At 31.2% G+C, this 20492-nt stretch overlaps 1 protein-coding gene across 2 annotated transcripts in view; it reads left to right on the top strand.

The window, feature by feature from the left end:
* LOC148309309 (solute carrier family 41 member 1) overlaps positions 1-20492 on the top strand; it is a 78305-nt gene that overhangs the window by 22366 nt on the left and 35447 nt on the right. The window contains exon 3 of one of the 2 annotated variants that reach the window (XM_088260274.1): positions 19226-19347. The exons of the other annotated variant lie outside the window; for it this stretch is intronic. Within the exon in view, the coding sequence (XP_088116400.1) occupies positions 19226-19347 (122 nt within the window). The remainder of the gene's footprint in view (positions 1-19225; positions 19348-20492) is intronic. 2 annotated transcript variants of the gene reach the window in all.

The following is a 20492-nucleotide window of genomic DNA, read 5'->3' as shown; positions in this document are numbered from 1 at the left end:
TGAATACTACATTTATTTATGTATATGTTAATACGTGACACGTTTCGTCTTCTCAGGACATTATCAAACACCCGTGTTATATATATAAGATATATATAACACTGGTGTCAATCCAATCCAACCAAAATGGATTGACACCAAGTACTAAATTCAATCCAACAAAAACCTCGTTTCATTTTGGATATATTACCCAAAAATTCAATTTGGAATTCTACCAACTGTCTGCAGTTACAATAAATATGTAGTAGTATTTACCGCCAAAACTTTTTGAAATATTGACAAGGCAAATAGAAACCTCCAATATATGTCATGTCAACTTAAAAAGGAATTAAAGAGGAATTTTCTAAATCCGTAAATTTTCTAAATCTATTTTTACTTCTAACAATATCTTTTGTATTCTTGCCAGTGCCTTTTACTATGACCTAAAATAAAATGTATACCCACAAACAGGCCATGCCTATGTGGGATCTTTATATTAGTTATATTATATATATATATATATATATATATATATATATATATATATATATATATATATATATATATATATATATATATATATATATATATATATATATATTTATATATATATTTATATATATATATATATATATATATATATATATATATATATATATATATATATATATATATATATATATATATATATATATATATATATATATATATATATATGTATATATATATTTGTATTTGTATTTATATTATGTTGTGAAATACTAAATTATTAAAATAAAATAAAAAGTAAAGTAAAAAGAGGTCATCTTCCTATGGCCCAACAGAAGGCAAGATCTTGCAACTAAGAAGATAAGATTCCGGACACGTACTGATGAGTTGTGTATGCTTGCACACTAAACGTTACAACCCCATTTGATTATGCAGTGGTGGGTGGTGCCATCCTTGTGCCGGGAGTTCCCCGAATGCAAACCGTTACCGGGAAATATCCCGGATTTAGCGCTGCTGAGCGAGACACCTTGACGATTATCCGGGTGGCGACAATGAATTTGCACGTAGCTCGTAAAATTCGAAGCTTGTACTTATTTATACATGAACGAAATCGGTAGTTAAGTCAGAAAATTTCGTAAGGCGTAGTCCAATTTGTATGTTTTTTTTGACATCTCATCAAAGATGAGGAAGAATATGGAAGTCTGGTCATTTACGGGGCTGACGACCGTCATAGGCTGGTTTAATTGATCGCTTTACACGCGTGTAACGTTTACCAATTCTACCCATGATTGGCAACCACACTACTCAAATTCTTGAAAGTTCTATATATATGATCCGATTTCGAAACCTTGTTCTTGAATCACTAGAACTTCACCAGAGACAGCGGTGAGATGAAAAGGAGCTTTTTATCGAGCAGAAGCTCTTTTATGAGTGTGTGAGGTCCGAATCATGGATTATAATTACATACATGAGAAACGCCTGAAAATATCATTTTCATTTTTATTATTTTAGCTTAATAACCCCTATTAATGGAGAACTTCAGATTTGTGAACAAGTATTTGGACACACACCAAATGTTGTGCAATTATATTTCTTTAGTTAGCTTATATTACATTTTATACAAACTATTATTTACACTTCATTTACATCAAATATATATTTAAATCTTTTTACAGTAAACAAAACATTTATTTTGAAATTATTTCAGACTCTTTTCATTCTTCATACATTCAGGCATCTCATCATACATTTTCATACCCTTATACATTAAACAATTTTGCAAATCTGTTTTTTTCAAAAATGGCACTCTTATTTTATCCTTTTTTCTAGTACTGTTTTCAAGAAATTTTTTGCTTAAAACTATTTGGGTAATTTATCATTAAAAAATTTATAAATAAAGAAAAGCACATTATATTTTAGTCTATGTTTTATAGGTAACCAGTTGAAATAATCTCATGGACTTTTCATTACATTTCATAAATTCGGGCATCTGGGATTGGAACCGCCGATCTCGTATTCTATCATTTAAGTACGTTAACCTTACAGAGCCTTACCACTAGATGAATAGTTTAATTAATTTCAAACGATTATTTGATTCGTGACTTTTTTTCAAATGACCAATTAGCCCTTCGTCAAAGTGCCTCAATTTAAATATTTATTTAATTATTATGCAATTGGACATCTTCCTACTGGCAACACTAATTACGTACTGTCGCACGTAATACATAGACAAAAATATCCGCGCACACTCCAAGAATTTTTGACTATCATTAACTAACACATAAAAAAATAAATCCTTTATTTTTTGTAAGTAGGTACTTATATGTAAATAAAACTAACTAACTAACTAACCATCACGCTGCTTCCCCGCAAGGGTAGGCAGAGAGAATAGAGCGCCACACCACTCTGTCCTTGCAAACATTCTTCGCCTCTTCCGCGTTCATGCATCTCCTCATACATACCCGCCGATTGTTACGACTCCTACCTTGACCACTTTCGAGTATTTGGCATACCTGATGGTGCCATGTTTTTCTCGGTCCTGCTCTGCTTCTTTTCCCAATAACATTCGCCTCATAAATTTGTTTTACCGTTCTTTCCTCACTCATTCGTTCATTTATATGTAAATATATACATGGATTCCAATGTACATAAGTATAACAATATAATATTATAACTTACATTTCTTTATCAAATAATCAAATATTCGAATAGACATCAACAATATTTATCTAAAAAGTTTTAAAAGAAACATTAAACAAAGATTACATTGCACATATCGCAGGCTCGATTTAAAAATAAATTTTGGTAGGACTTGGTTGGCATTTTAATGATAATAATAAAACCCTTACCCGCACCCCAATGGTGCATAGGGCACTTGAGAGTTATCTTGATCGTTTGACACATGAAGGAAAGGTGATCAGCATTACATAGAACAGATCGCAGACTCGATTTAAAAATTAATTTTGGTATGACTTGGTATGCATTTTAAGGATTTTGAATAATGTTTTGTTTCTGATATGTGCTACCGGGATAGAAGAGATAAAAGCTCTGGGCAATCTACATAATTATTTTTAAAAAATTATGAAGGAAAATAAGGTCAGCCAGTTAGAAAATAAGGTTAACTGAAAATTATGCTATGGCTACGCGGCTGTCCAAATTTAAAACACAGTAAGGGAAATTTTTTTTGTCGTACGTTTTTTAGCATTTTTGGACTAAGTAGAGTCTACTTAGTCCATAAATGCAAAAAAAACGTACTACAAAAAAATGTTCCTTACTGTGTTTTAAATTTGGACAGCCGTACGGGCTATTGGATCTCCTGAAGAAACGTGCTCGTCTGAATTAGGCCTAAGCTTGTCACGATTAGTCGAGAATCTGCTGTGTATTGAATATGTCTCATATAAATGACCTTAATTTGAACTATGCAAATTTAGTTAAAATTCGGTCATTGCAATGGTAGCGTTTGTGATTTCCCTTTTTTTGTATTTAATTCATCGTGAAAAAACATGGTAAAGGTACTTATCTTCGTAATTATTATTCAATAAACCATATTATCAAGTTCAAGATGGGTAATTATATGAAGTAATGGCATATTTCAAGCGTAAATTCCAAGGTAAATTATTATACATGAAATAAAAAACGGTCAAAATAACTTGAATTAAAACGTAAATGCGTCACATTGGTTATTGCTGTCGTGTTGTGGTGTCGTGGTTAGTGTTGCGGACTCTCGAGTCAGAGTTTCTGGGTTCGAACCCACTCTAGCACAATTTGATACCTATTTCTAATAATGAGCCGCTTAGGCTAACAGAAATAGTATGAAGTATTTTTGTAATAAAACACATTTCACTTTTTATAATGGATAAATAAACGTTTTTTTTTATTTATAAATTATGGAGCGTTTTATTATTATTAAATTGGATATCGTCTCCCGAAATAAAAAACATTTTTTCTGCTAAAAAAAAAAAATAATAATAATAAAACCATTATCCGCACCCCAATGGTGCATAGGGCACTGCGTCATATAAACGCAGTGTTTTCTTGATCGTTTACACATGAAGGAAAGGTGATCAGCCCTCCGCTTCAGGTACCAGTCCAGGGTAATAAATACAAGTGAAAAAATCACTTGTATTTATTTTACCCCATTTGGGAATCGAACCCAGAACCTCCAGAACGGTAGCCGAGCGTGCTGACCATTACACTACGGAGGCGGACATACTATAATTACATACTATATATATATATATTTATATATATATATATATATATATATATATATATATATATATATATATATATATATATATATATATATATATATATATATATATATATATGTATGTATATATATATATATATATATATATATATAAATATATATATATATATATATATATATATATATATATATATATATATATATATATATATATATATATATATATATTATACATACACTATAATTACAATAATATTCTGTGCTTCAAAACACTGACAATTTTATAGATACCATATTCATTTTACTCTACCATAAAGTTTTTTTACAAATAAATTAAGTACTTATGAAATTTAATACAAAAATACAAGCCACAGCAACGCGTAACCGGGTACAGCTAGTAATTAATAATTACCACTCTCCGTATCATTCATCGTTCACTTTGTATAATACCACTTTATTGAACACTAATTCGTGACTACCGGTTTCGGGATAATCATTCCATCATCAGGTCAAATGTAGATTAAAATCGAATTGTTACGGTCCGACACTTATACAAAAATAAAATTTTAAATCAAAGATAACAGTGAGAATATTTTTAAAAGTGTATTTGTAGTTAAATTCAGTTGGTAATTTATTATGGGTTTTTATTAACAAAATTTTGAGTGTGTCCAAATACTTATTATCTCCAATTACAGGAGTTATTTTCATATTATTTTTTGACATGTCATCAAAGATGAAGAAGAATATGGAAGTCTGGGCATTTACGGGGCTGACGACCGTCATAGGCCGTCTTTTCATTTCACCAATAGATGTCTCTAGTGAAGTTCTAGTGATTCAAGAACAATGTTTAAAAATTGGTTCATATATATATATATATATATATATATATATATATATATATATATATATATATATATATATATATATATATATATATATATATATATATATATATATATATATATATATATATATATATATATATATATATATATATATATATATATATATATGTATATATATATATATATATATATATTACACATGAAGGAAAGGTGATCAGCCTTCCGCTTCAGGTACCAGTCCAGGGTAATAAATACAAGTGAAAAAATCACTTGTATTTATTTTACCCCATTTGGGAATCGAACCCAGAACCTCCAGAACGGTAGCCGAGCGTGCTGACCATTACACTACGGAGGCGGACATACTATAATTACATACTATATATATATATATATATATTATATATATATATATATATATATATATATATATATATATATATATATATATATATATATATATATATATATATATATATATATATATATATATATATATATATATATATATATATTTATATATATATTTATACATACACTATAATTACAATAATATTCTGTGCTTCAAAACACTGACAATTTTATAGATACCATATTCATTTTACTATATATATATATATATATATATATATATATATATATATATATATATATATATATATATATATATATATATATATATATATATATATATATATATATATATATATATATATATATATATATATATATATATATGTATATATATATATATATATATATATATATATATATATATATATATATATGTATATATATATATATATATATATATATATATATATATATATATATATATATGTAATAAAATAACTAGGTACCTACCTATACATTTTATTAAGTACTTACAAAAAGTACCTACATAAAACAGTTCTACCACCAGATGCCGCATGCGTCGCTCAGAATAAAACAAAAGACTTCCGATAATATTATTAACTGTCAGAATCAAATAGATAGATAGATAGATAGATATATTATAAAGATAAATTAAGAATAAACTTTAATTACAAAGCAACACATTGTTTATTTTATTATTATACACCCACTTTACATATTATTTACACTTAATTTTCAAAAGGAAAATATTACCACGTTATAAAACGACAATTTTGTTAATTGGAAATGGATTATGAAACATTAGATGTATTAAAACAATTACTACAATATGTTCGGAGTGAGAGAGAAAAATTAGAAAATGATCAAAGAAAACGATTAGAAGATAATCAAAGAAGACGTGGAAATTTAAGGATTAGTGATAAAATTAAAAATAAAAATCATGTGAAAAAAAAATCTACAAAATATAAAATAAAATATACTCCAGAAAAGAAGAATTTCGAAGCAGATTGTGTGAGCAGGAATCCAGTATTAGAATCGAAGGAAAATGCAAATGAACAATTAAAAGTTGTAAATTTGGTTAAATTAGAAGATATTTTAAAAGATCAGAATAAAAATGAAGACATACAAATAACACAGAAACAGTGCTTGAAGAATGAAAATAAAAATAAAGTAGAAAAAAATACTACAAAATATAAAATAAAATATACTCCAGAAAAGAAGAATTTAGAAACAGATTGTCTAAAAAGGAATCCAGTATTAGAATCGAACGAAAATGCAGATGAACAATTAAAAGTTGTTAATTTGGTTAAATTAGAAGATATTTTCAAAGATCAGAATAAAAATGAAGACATACAAATAACACAGAAACAGTGCTTGAAGAATGAAAATAAAAATAAAGTAGAAAAAAATACTACAAAATATAAAACAAAATATACTCCAGGAAAGAAGAATTTAGAAGTAGATTGTCTAAGCAGGAATCCAGTTTTAGAATCGAATGAAAATGCAGATGAACAATTAAAAGTTGTACATTTGGTTATATTAGAAGATACTTTAAAAGATCTGAATAAAAATGAAGGAATTCAAAAGAAAAAAACAAATGGATTGAAAAAAACTGTGTCCACTTTAAAAGGGTCAAGAAGAAAAAAAAATACAAAAAAAAGAAAGAAAAAAAAGAATAGAAAAAAGAAAAAAAAATAAAGAAAGAAAAAAAAAAACAAGAAAGAAAAAAAAAGAAAGAAAAAAAAGAAGGAAAAAAGAAAGAAAGAAAAAAAAAAAAAAAACTTTATCATATCACTAAACTTATACCAGTCCCTTCACTACAAAGAGATGATCCGGAGGACGAGTGAAAATTTTACTATGAATTTTCTTCCCCAAGGGGGGAGATGTAATAAAATAACTAGGTACCTACCTATACATTTTATTAAGTACTTACAAAAAGTACCTACATAAAACAGTTCTACCACCAGATGCCGCATGCGTCGCTCAGAATAAAACAAAAGACTTCCGATAATATTATTAATATTATTATTAAGAATAAACTTTAATTACAAAGCAACACATTGTTTATTTTATTATTATACACCCACTTTACATATTATTTACACTTAATTTTCAAAAGGAAAATATTACCACGTTATATATATATATATATATATATATATATATATATATATATATATATATATATATATATATATATATATATATATATATATATATATATATATATGTATACATATATATATATATATATATATATATATATATATATATATATATGTATACATATATATATATATATATATATATATATATATATATATATATATATATAAGTATATATACACTTCCATGAATTTGAGTAGTGTGGTTATCAATAATGGGTAGAATTGGTGAATATTACACGTGTGTAAAGTGATCACTTAAACCAGCCTCTGACGGTCGTCAGCCCCGTAAATGCCCAGACTTCCATATTCTTCTTCATCTTTGATGAGATGTCAAAAAATAATTTTTTGATAATTGCTTTACTTATTTCTAATTTTTCTAGATTATATAAATATTTATATATTTTTCTAGAATGTTTTATTAACTTAGGTACCACAAAGTTAACAATGCTTTTAAAATACAAAACATATTAATAAATAAATTAATACATTTCATAGAGCGAAATGTTTTTTTTAACAATATATTTTTTTTAAATAAACTGTTTATTTGTCTGGCAGGACACTGCTTCCAACCTCATCTGAATGGCTTCTAATATTATTATGATGGTTAATTATTGTGTTGACATGTTGGAGAACACATGTTTGTTTTGAAATGTTTATAAATGCATCAGCTGCGTAAGTACGAACCATGGCAATTTGCGGTCGATACACGCTCGCAGTACAATCGTCCCACAACATACTCGTGTGATCGTCAAGATGTGTATGTTTATGTCGCTATAGATGTGGAGGTCCTCAGCAAAAAGTTACATTTCCAATATTGCACAAAAAATCCTTCAAATGCAAATCTGTTCTGTTTACTGTATTCTATCAAAATCTTAACTAAAGTTGCGACAAATCGTGACCAATCCTGTGTTAAACCCTTATGAAATCTTATGATTAAAATGTAACTTTGTTTTAAAATCACTATAAATATTTTATTTAACTTAATTATATTTTTTTTATTAAAATTAAACACTTGAATATACATTTATATTATCCGCTGACACTTCGTGATGGAATTGCATTTTTAATATGTTATTAGATTAAAACCAATATTTTTAGCTAATCATGGTTATCAACTCCTGCCTTGTTTTATATATAACATAACAATTTGTATAGCCTCCCACCAGTCTGATGATGTCGGTAACGATGAAACCCGGTCGCTGGTCAAATAAAAATAAAGTGGAATAGCTAAAAATATTGGTTTTAATCTAATAACATATTACTTGAATATACCACTTTAATGAGTTTTTTTATTTATTTACAAAGTTAATGCCGAATCAATAAACAATTTAATTATAATGTCTACCGGTTTCGAAGCCAACCGCTTCTTTGTCAAGACTGATTAATTCTAAAACACTATCTACAAATACAAAATATTTTGACGGCTATGCTAAGGAGCTTGGATAGATCTCAAGTGGCTTTATTATTTTTTTGTTGATTGGCAGTCACAGTCAAAAGGGATCAGGGATGATGAGTGATTGGAAACATATTTAATAACGGACTTTTACAAAAATCATTTACTTGTGTATTTATTACTTGTAAATTGTAAATTATTATTAATTGCCTTTTTAATTTCTAATATTTCTAAGTAATCTAATTTAAGTTCTCTATTGCATATGTCGCTCACTCCTTTCAAGAACGTCATAAATCAAAATTCGTCAATTTTCAGTTGTGCATGTTATCGGAATGCCTAGAAAATGTACTATATCCCAGCAAAAGCGGCATATTTTAAACTTAATATTTACCCGCTACAGGGCAGAAAGTGTTGTTTTTGCATTTTGAAGAAGAGGTAAGTATTGTTAAATTACTTTTTTTAAATAAAATAAATATTTTTCAAATGGAGAAAAAACCTTTAGGTTTCATCTCAAAAGATCTGTTGCACAGTAAAAAGTTTAATAAGTGGCTTGATATTTATTTTTAATACATTGCATTATATTTTTAAACTTTAAAAACGTTTTCCTGAAAAATCAACATGTTCACGCACCGATCAAGAGCACCGATCCGAAAAAATATGGACAAAGGCACAAGCAATCGTCGTTTTAAAACGCTAACTGACGTGCCGGACGGTAAAATTCCGTGTAATTCCGTGTAGTGGACAAACGCCCTAAGTCCAGGAACACACAGGCAGCTAGGAGATGCCGCAGTCGTTCTCAGTTTCGATATAAAAATCCTTATTATATTTTCTTGCGTTTCAAAATGAATTATTGTATTACTATTTAGACTGAGTATATTTTCATACAATTACGACAAATATTGACTGGATTACGTCGGCTATTTACGTTATTTGCCATTCGCTCCGCAAGCTGCTCGGAATCGGCTTGTGTCTGTATTGTATTAGTATGTTAGAATGTGTTGGAAAGATGCCTTCTGATATACGTATCGAAAAATCGACCATATTTGTAACTGGCAAATAAAATTCCTCTTTATTAATAACATCCAGCGTTTTCTGCAAGTTCTAACCCAGTAGTCGGCAAACTTATTAACTAAAGAGGCTGCAGTGTCCTATGCACCATTGGGTGCAGTTAAGGGTCAAAAGAAGATTGTCGTATTGATCTTTTTTAATAATAAAACAGGTTTAGTGCTATTTATTACTATGATTTTAATGTAAATAATAAATAATAAAATAATAAAACCCTTATCCGCACCCCAATGGTGCATAGGGCACTGCTTCATATAAACGCAGTGTTATCTCGATCGTTTACACATGAAGGAAAGGTGATCAGCCCTCCGCTTCAGGTACCAGTCCAGGATAATTTTGTCTGCCTCCGCAGTGTAATGGTCAGCACGCTCGGAACAAGGTTTCTAAATTGGTTCATATAAATAGAACTTCCAAGAATTTGAGTAGTGTGGTTGTCAATAATGGGTAGAATTGGTGAATGTTACACGTGTGTAAAGTGATCACTTAAACCAGCCTATGACGGTCGTAAGCCCCGTAAACGCCCAGACTTCCATATTCTTCTTCATCTTTGATGAGATGTCAAAAAATAATATGAAAATAACTCCTGTTGAAAAATAATTGGAGATAATCCAGATTTTGTGAACAAGTATTTGGACACACTCAAAATGTTGTAAATCACTTATATTTATTTGACCCCCCCTGGGAATCGAACCCGGGACCTCCAGAACGGTAGCCGAGCGTGCTGTCCATTACACTACGGAGGCGGACATTTAATGTAAATACGGCGACTTATTAGCCCTATGGCTTAGTAATCTCTACTGAAGCATTTTATTGTAATCAATTATTCTCTGCCTGGTTATTTTTACTGTAATCAGTAATCCTCTACTAAAGTATTTTACTGTAATCACTAATCTCCACTATTCTATTCTCTACTGAGGCATTTTCCTATGACCAGTAATCCTCAACTAGAACTATCGCTTTAGAGACCTCCAATCTTGGTTTTTAGCACCATGCGTGGAATTCGATATCCATCATATTACTGAGTATATATCTTATTAGTAAAATTATTATAAATAGTTTATTTCCTGTTATAATTACCCCGCGATCGGATGTTCAAGATGTTGTGTTTTTGTATTTTACGTACGCGCAAACGGCTGATCAAACATTTACTAGTTATTTGATTCACGCGATATGAAAATCCTCTGCGCGAAAATGCCATTTTCTCCACATCGGTGTGTCGGGTCATTTTTAGAATTTTCAGCATGATTAATGCCTCGGCATCCAAATATATGGATCACTCGTTGATGTCGTTCTGACTCCTTGCTCGTTCGCGCTCAAAATACCATATGGGTTTTTATTTTTTTTAATTATTTTTTTTATAGGAATTGCATTTATTATTTACCTTGCTTATTATGTACAAGGTTTATAGAACAAATTAATGAGGCGAATGTTAGTGGGAAAAGAAGCAGAGGAAGACCGAGAAAAACATGGCACGATCAGGTATGCCAAATACTTGAAAGCGGTCAGGTTAGGAGTCGTAACAATCGGCGGGTATGTATGAGGAGATGCATGAACGTGGAAGAGGCGAAGAATGTTTGCAAGGACAGAGTGGTGTGGCGCTCTATTCTCTCTGCCTACCCCTGCGGGGAAGCGGCGTGATGGTTAGTTAGTTAGTTAGTTAGTTTAGGTTTATAGATCATTTAGTGGATTTTTGTTTCTTCTAGCTTATCAAACATGTTTTATTTGAATCTGAAACACACTAGATTATGAAATAATCTAGTGTGGGCTAATCAGGAACTTCTCGGCAAAATATATAAACTTATTATTTTCTTCTTACACAGGAACTTCTCAGCAAAATCATATAGGTAAAAGTGTAACTAGAGATTGAGTTTACAAAAACAAGTATTTGGACACGCTCAAAATGTTGTAAATAAATTGACTGGTCAAATTATAAGCTAAAATAATAAAAATAAAAATGATATTTTCAGACGTTTCTCATGTGTGTGATTATAATCCAGGATTCGGACCTCACACACAAATGAAAGAGTTTCTGCTCAATAAAAAGATTCTTTTCATCTCACCAATAGATGTCTCTAGTGAAATTCCAGTGATTCAGGAACAATATTTTTAATGTGTCCAAATATTTTTTCACAAATCTAGATTATATCCAATTATTGGAGTTATTTTTCATATTATTTTTTGAAATTCCGACAATTTTTTTGTCAAAAAATAATATGAAAAATAACTCGCTAATAATTGGAGATAATCCAGATTTATGAACAATTATTTGGACACACTTCAAATGTTAATAAATTAACCGGTAAATTTATAAGCTCTAAAATAATAAAAATGAAAAGGTCATTTTCTGGCAGTTTTCATGTATGTGATTATAATCCAGGATTCAGACCTCGCATACTAATGAAAGGGTTTCTTTTCAATAAAAAGCTTCTTCATCTCACCAATATACGTCCCTCGTAAAAATTCTAGTGATTCTTGTACAGTGTTTCGAAATTCGATCATATATATAGAAGTTCCGAGAATTTGAGTAGTAGTGTCAATCATGGGTAGAATTAGTGAATGTTACACGTGTGTAAAGTGATCACTTTAACCAGCCTATGACGGTCCTAAGCCCCGTAAATGCCCAGACTTCCATATTCTTCTTCATTTTTGTTGAGATATTCAATATAAAGGTAACGCGTTTTTTTTCGCTGTCATTCGAGCCCTACGTAGGGTAAACGCGCATATTATTGACACCGCTTCCAGTTATTGACACTAATCATTTTAAACGTTAATTTCAACAATTAAAAATAATTTTAAAAAAAACTGTAACTTAAAAAAAAAAAAGTATAATGTACATGCTCGCTATATTTTCCCAAATGTAGATAGCGTTCGTCTCTTAATCTCTTGAAAAATGTTTATCAAATGTCTAGGTACATATTTTTTTTTAAATGACGCTTCCGTTGATTTTGATTTTTTTTATGACATGGATTAAATTCTTAGTTTGGTGGGCCCAACGTCTATATACGCTATAGTCATGACGATGCATTGTCACGAAAGGTGTAGGTATACAGGTACTCGACTTACGACGGTTTGACTTGCGACCTTGTGTTTGTCTCTCTCTCTATATATATATATATATATATATATATATATATATATATATATATATATATATATATATATATATATATATATATATATATATATATATATATATATATATATATATATAAAACCCTTATCCGCACCCCAATGGTGCATAAGGCACTGTGTCATATAAACGCAGTGTTATCTTGATCGTTTACACATGAAGGAAAGGTGATCAGCCCTCCGCTTCAGGTACCAGTCCATGGTAATATTGAATATATATTACAGTGAAAAAATCACTTATATTTAATTTACCCCCCTTGGGAATCGAGCCCGGGACCTCCAGAACGGTAGCCGAGCGTGCTGACCATTACACTACGGAGGCGGACTCTCTACTACGGCTCTATATTTAAGGTGTTTTTTATATATAGGGTCAATTTGACAGTAGACAGTTGATTGGTAGTAAGTTTGTTTTATTTCACCATGAATAGGCTGAATGACCATTATGCGCGTCGTAGGTTCGGCGAATGGGCCGAAAACAATATTTAGCCTGATCCTCTTTCAACGCTAAATATTGTGCACCGATGAGGCGCATTTTCGGTTAAATGGCTGTCAATAAGCAGAATTGCCGAATATGGAGTGGAGAAAACCCAGAAGTCTTTGTCGAGACGCTCTTACACCCATTAAATGTCACTCTTTGGTGTGCTTTGTGGACAGGTAGAATCATTGGCACATATTTTTTTAAAGACGGTCATAATGTTACGGTAAATGGAGAGCGCCACAGAACCATGATTACTGACTTCTTCGTACCTCAGTTGAATGGCATTGATGTGACAGAGCTGTGGTTTCAACAAGATGGCGCAATTTGCCACACGGTGGGTGCCACCATCAATTTATTGCGGAAAATTTTAATTTGTATATATCTAAAAAAAAACATGAAAAAACATATACATAGGTATATTACATAAATGAAACAAACAGTTACTTCGTCAATTTAAGGCGTTTTAACTTGATACGAAACGTGTATCGTTCTTCCCTTAATATGAATGAAAATGGATGTCTAAGCATTCCAGGGCTAAACACCTGGCATTCGGCTGGCTTAAGCGATCACTTAATACACTTGTGTAACGTTCACCATTCTGCCCGCTATTGAGCATCCATATTGCAAAAACAATGTTTTTTTATAGAAAAAAAAATATAATTTTGGACAATTTGTTTATACCGCAGTGATCATATTATATAATTTGTCCGCTCCTGTAGGGTAATGATCAGCACGCTCGGCTACCGTACTGGAGGTCCCGGGTTCGATTCTCAAGGGGGGGGGGGTTAAATAAATATGAGTGATGGTTTCACTCTAATATTTATTCGATACTATCCTGGACTGGTACCTGAAGCGGAGGGCTGATCACCTTTCTTTCACGTGTTAACAACGATCAAGATAACACTGCGTTTATATGATGCAGTGCCCTATGCACCATAGGGTGCGGATAAGGGTTAGAAGAAGAAACAAAAAGATCATATAACGCGGTTAACCTGCGTTATAACTGGCTTCCACTGTATACATATAATATAGAATTTAACGGATTACTCGTTAGTATTTATCTGCCTACCCCTGCGGGTAAACGGCATTTTGGTAAGTATGTCTATTAGTTTCACGTTCGCCTTCGTTCTTATCGTACAGCAATTCGCTAGAAAAAATCTATGCTGAGCAACACACTTTTCATAGCTAGTAAAAATAATTGTTTTAGCCTTCGTATGTTATAGACATACATACTTCTATAATTTTAAAATTATCGTATGTACGATAAAAATTATTTTTATTTTTATTTTATGCCTAACTCAGCCTTATATTCCATTCCCGCAAAACTATGGGAGCGGACATATCGCTCACTCCTTTCAAGAACGTCATAAATAAAAAATCGTCAATTTTCAGTTGTGCATGTTTTCGGAATGCCCAGAAAATGTACTATATCCCAGCAAAAGCGGCATTTTTTAATTTAAAATTTACCCGCTACAGGGCAGAAAGTGTTGTTTTTGCATTTTGAAGAAAAGGTATTGTTTAATTATTTTTTTAAAATACTAAATATTTTTCAAATAGAGAAACCTTCAGGTTATACCTAAAAAGATCTGTTGCTCAGTAAAAAGTTCAATAAGTGGCTTGATATTTATTTTTAATACATTAAGTTATATTTTCAAACTTTAAAAACGTTCTCCTGAAAAATCAAGTTTTTTGATTTGTGACGTTCTTGAAAGGAGTGAACGATATGGTGAAACTAAACTGAATTTTTAACGAGATTATTTATATTCTTATTATTAATGAATGGAATTTTCATCCTGCGGATGATACATGTACATATATGTATGATAAATGTATGTATATTATAAGTGCCTCAACTGAGACAAAGCAAATATTTTTTTTTATACGAAAAAAGATAGACGTTTGAGCATTCCAGGGCTAACGACCTGACATTTGGCTGGCTTGAGTAATCACTTTATACACTTGTATGACGTTCACCATTCTGCCTATTATAGTTGTTGAACATCCTTATTACATTCTTGTTTGGAAAAATGTATATTTATATAGATTCGTTTGAAATAAGGTCTAATTCATTGTCGTTGTTCTTTTATAGCTAGCTATTAATCTGTTTTTTTTATGTTTTGATGCCAGTCAATATTTCAGGAATTTAGGAAGTACAGAGCTGGAACTACAGTGAAAAGTTAACGAGTTAACTCCGTTATGTAGGTAAAGTTAACATTACTTCTTATTTCTTACGACATCGACATTTTGAAACGGGCCATAATTATTTTCAGAAAGTTAGTAATACCGTAAACGAAAGTTATCTACACTTTGTAGTCAAATTCTAAGTTATCTACAAAATGTAGATAAAATTGAAGTTGTCTAAACTATGTAGTTAAGGTCGAAGCTATATACAGGATGTAGATAAAATTGAAGTTATCTAAACTATGTAGTTAAAATTGAAGTTTTCTACACTATGCAGCCATGCACTATGTGGTTTAAGTTGAAATTATCTACAAGATGTAGATCAAATTGAAGTTATCTTAACCATATAGTTAAAGTCGAAGTTATCTACACGATGTAGATAAAATTGAAGTTATCGAAACTATGTAGTTAAAGTCGAAGTTATGTACAGGATGTAGATAAAATTAAAGTTATCTAATATATGTAGTTTAAATTGAAGTTTTGTACACCATGCAGCCATGCACAATGTGGTTTGAGTTGAAATTATCAACACATGAAGCTAAAATGTTTACTTTTGTATGCATTCGATGTCCAAGAGTGGAATTTCATACAAAAGTTACCGATTTAACTATGTAGTGTTGACAACTAATTGGCTTGATGACTTTGGCCTTTTTTTATAACGATCGTCGACCCGCATTGTCAGAAAGCATAAGTTACCATTTTTATTTTATTCATTATTTGTTATTATTTTTACCGAATGCCAGTAAAACTTATAGTTATCTACGCTACGTCGCGCGTCGTTAAAACAACAACTTGCACGTGGAATGCCGGCCCAGTTGACAAGAAGACGCGTGCTGTGTATCTAATCAGTTGATGTTTCCACAGAAACAGGCGATACGATATCACTCTTGGTTTTTCAATTGTTTTAAATAAGATAACACCCAGTACCTGCGATTAAATGTACGTGTACAGGGTGGCGCAAAATTAATCACCATACCGGAAGATGTTATAATTTCTGTAAATGGCGTCGTACGTCAATCACTTTTGACTTTTGTGAACTAGACAGCTGCAGTATACAAACAAATTTAGAGTGGTGCAATATTAACCATCCAATTTTATTTATTTTTTAATCTTCATGTACAGTAAAGAAATAAGTACATTGGCGGGCTTATTGCTACAAAGCAATATCTTCCAAAACAACCAAAAACAGACCAGTGATATTGGTTAAAACGTTTGATAGCATATATAGCTGTTTGCAATCAGAGAGTAGGTAGTACTTGAACATAAAAAAAATTATAAGCTTTAAGTAATAAAAATGAAAATTGTATTTTCTGGCGTTTCTCATGCGTGTGATTGAAATCCAGGATTTGGACCTCACATACTAATATAAGAGTTTCTGCTTAATAAAGAGCTTCTTTACATCTCACCAATAGATGTCTCCAGTGAAGTTCTAGTGATTCAAGAACAAGGTTTCTAAATTGGTTCATATATATAGAACTTCCAAGAATTTGAGTAGTGTGGTTGTCAATAATGGGTAGAATTGGTGAATGTTACACGTGTGTAAAGTGACCACTTAAACCAGCCTATGACGGTCGTCAGCCCCGTAAATGCCCAGACTTCTACATTCTTCTTCATCTTTGATGAGATGTCAAAAAATAATATTTAAAAAAAAAAAATTGTAATGATAATAAGGAAGGCAAAGGAAAAAAGGAGTTTAGGAAAGGATGTAGAGGGAAAAATAAGGGAGGAGTTTTGATGGACAGTTGGGATTCTAATGATTGATAGAAATGTTTTTTTTTTACGAATAATTTTTTTACTAAATAAATTATAAAAAGCTTTTTTTTCTGTCAAGTGGAAAAGATGATATCCGTCAAGTGGCTGCCGCCAGTGTTGATACACATTTGTGCCCGTTTTATCAGTGTCTTTGTATACTGCAGTTGTCTAGTTCACAAATCTCAAATATGATTGACGTACGACGCCATTTGCAAATATTATAACACCTTCCGGTAAGGTGATTTGTTTTGCGCCACCCTATATAACAGTGCAGGTAAACATTCAATTAATCCATGGCTTTATATTTGAAGATTTTTTTACGACTCCAAATAAAAATATTGACGCGTTCGCGTATCCTAATTGGTACACATATATTGCGTTTTATTATGAACTCCTGTCTACCGAACGTCTGCTGACACAGAGTTTTCGAGATAAGAAATTTGGCTTATTATATTATATATGGCGAGCCATTCCGCCTCCGTAGAGTAGCGGTTAGTGCGTTTTGCCACCGTGAGAAGTGAGGTTCGATTCCCAGGGGGGGTCAAATTAAATATTGGTGATTTATTAGTCTAGTATTTTTCATATTATTTTTGACATCTCAATATAGATGAAGAAGAATATGGAAGTCTGGGCATTTACGGGGCTTACAACCGTCAAAGGTTGGTTTAAGTGATTACTTTACACACGTGTAACGTTCACCAATTCTACCCATTATTGACAACCACACTACTCAAATTCTTGGAGGTTCTATATATAATATGATCCAATTTCGAAACATAGTGCATGAATCACTAGAATTTCACTAGAGACATCTATTTGTGAGATGAAATATACTTTTTTGGCATCTCGTGTCAATAAATAATATGAAAAATAACTCCTATAATTGGAGATAATCCAGATGTGTGAACAAGAATTTGGACACACTCAAAATGTTGTAGTTTAATATTTATTTAATTCCTTTTCGGTATAAGCGGACAAACTACGCAATTCGTAAAGTACCTCTCGTCCCAAAAATTAAGTACCATTTTTGATGACATTCAAGAATGCTTGAAACATTACTTTCCCTTCTAGGAACCCTTACTGTCTATCTTTCCTTCCTTGGTTCAACTCCTAAGTAGTGCTGATCTTGAGGGTCCACGATTCAACTCCACGTAAAAGTACTCTGAAAGGTCCCAATACATTCAAAGGTCTGTGATAAAAACTCTCGGTTTCCATTCGGACTCATCCATTAAAAAAAAAACTTTTATTTCTTTTTTAAAAATCTTATATCGGTATACAGCTTCTCTTTTAATTTCCTCAGTGTCAAAACTTTCTTAAATAAGCTATTGACCTTATAAGACTGAATACTAAATCTTTTAAAGCCACTATTTTCTAAAATAACCATTATCACCGTTTTGTTACCTTTACAATCGATCGCGCAAAGTTTTTCGCGATCAAAGATAAAAAAGATAACTAATGCTTTCAAAGACCCTATCACTGTCAGCGGGGCATGTAAGTCATTACTAACTAGTGTGTACAATCCACCAGCATGTCCTTATGGCAAGGGCGACAGCAGCAGGAAGGTTAGTAACATTAACTGGGGGTACCCACCACCGACCGACCAACCTCCCGCGCTCCATACTGAAAAAATAGCGTATTTTATAAATTTGTCGTTTTTTTCAGATGACAAAAGTAACAGCTGTTCCACCCTCGACATGGTGTCGCTAAGTTCCGCTTCCAACAGCGGCATCGGTGACAGCACTGTCGGAGACACCAAGCTGCCCATAGACCACAAACTAGCTCCGGTAAATACAGCTATTTTGTTTCCTTTATACTATGTCTTTTTTATACCAGTCCAAATACCAGTTTTATTATTTTGTTTAATTTTTCCTTCGTGTATTTTTTTTTGCATTTCACAATATATTGTAATTACAAATACAAAAATATTAACTAACTAACTAAGTAACCATCACGCCGCTTCCCCGTAGGGGTAGGCAAAGAGAATAGAACGCCACACCACTCTGTCTTTGCAAACATTCTTCGCCACTTCCACGTTCATGCATCTCATCATACATACCCGCCGATTGTTACGTCTCCTAACCTGACCACTTTCAAGTATTTGGCATACCTGATGGTGCCATGTTTTTCTCGGTCTCCCTCTGCTCCTTTTTCCAATTACATTCGTCTCATAAATTTGTTTTACCGTTCTTTCCTCACTCATTCGTTGTCCAAATGTCCAAACCAAATGTCCAAACCAAATGTCCAAACCATCTCAACACACCTTTCTTAATTTTATCGATAATGCTTATCTCAGACTCTTTACTTATTTCATCTTTCGAACATCTATCAAACATTGTTTTGGAACACATTCGTCTGAGGGATCCCATTTCGACTGTAAAAAATCTTAATTTTGTATAGCTTGTATTTAAAACTACCTTGTTGATAAAACATTTGGGCCTCTTTTATTAAAATATAAAAACATGCATATCATATAACATTTTCTTTTTTATTGGTATCCAATTAAATTCCTTTCGCATTTTTTTTATGTTACCGTGGAACGGGGCTACTTGAACTTTGATGTATTACTTGAGCCCAGTACAAAAAATATTAAGATCTGTATTTGGTTTACAATAATGAACGTATCGACATGATTCATTGTTTCCCTGATAGGTGACACTTCGCTCACTCCTTTCAAGAACGTCATAAATCAAAAAACTTCATTTTTCAGGAGATCGTTTTTAAAGTTTAAAAATATAATACAATGTATTAAAAATAAATATCAAGCCACTTATTGAACTTTTTACCGTGCAACAGATCTTTTTAGGTAAAACCTGAAGGTTTTTTCTCCATTTGAAAATATTAAGTATATTTAAAAAAAATTATTAAACAATATCTTTTCTTCAAAATGCAAAAACAACACTTTCTGCCCTGTAGCGGGTAAATATTGAGT

Source organism: Brachycentrus maculatus, unplaced genomic scaffold (genome assembly GCF_059751285.1).
Source record: "Brachycentrus maculatus isolate JH-2025_06_01 unplaced genomic scaffold, ASM5975128v1 h1tg000131l, whole genome shotgun sequence".
Taxonomy (NCBI): domain Eukaryota; kingdom Metazoa; phylum Arthropoda; class Insecta; order Trichoptera; family Brachycentridae; genus Brachycentrus; species Brachycentrus maculatus.
Note: the sequence above shows the minus strand (reverse complement) of the source record. Positions and strands in the feature narration are given on the sequence as shown.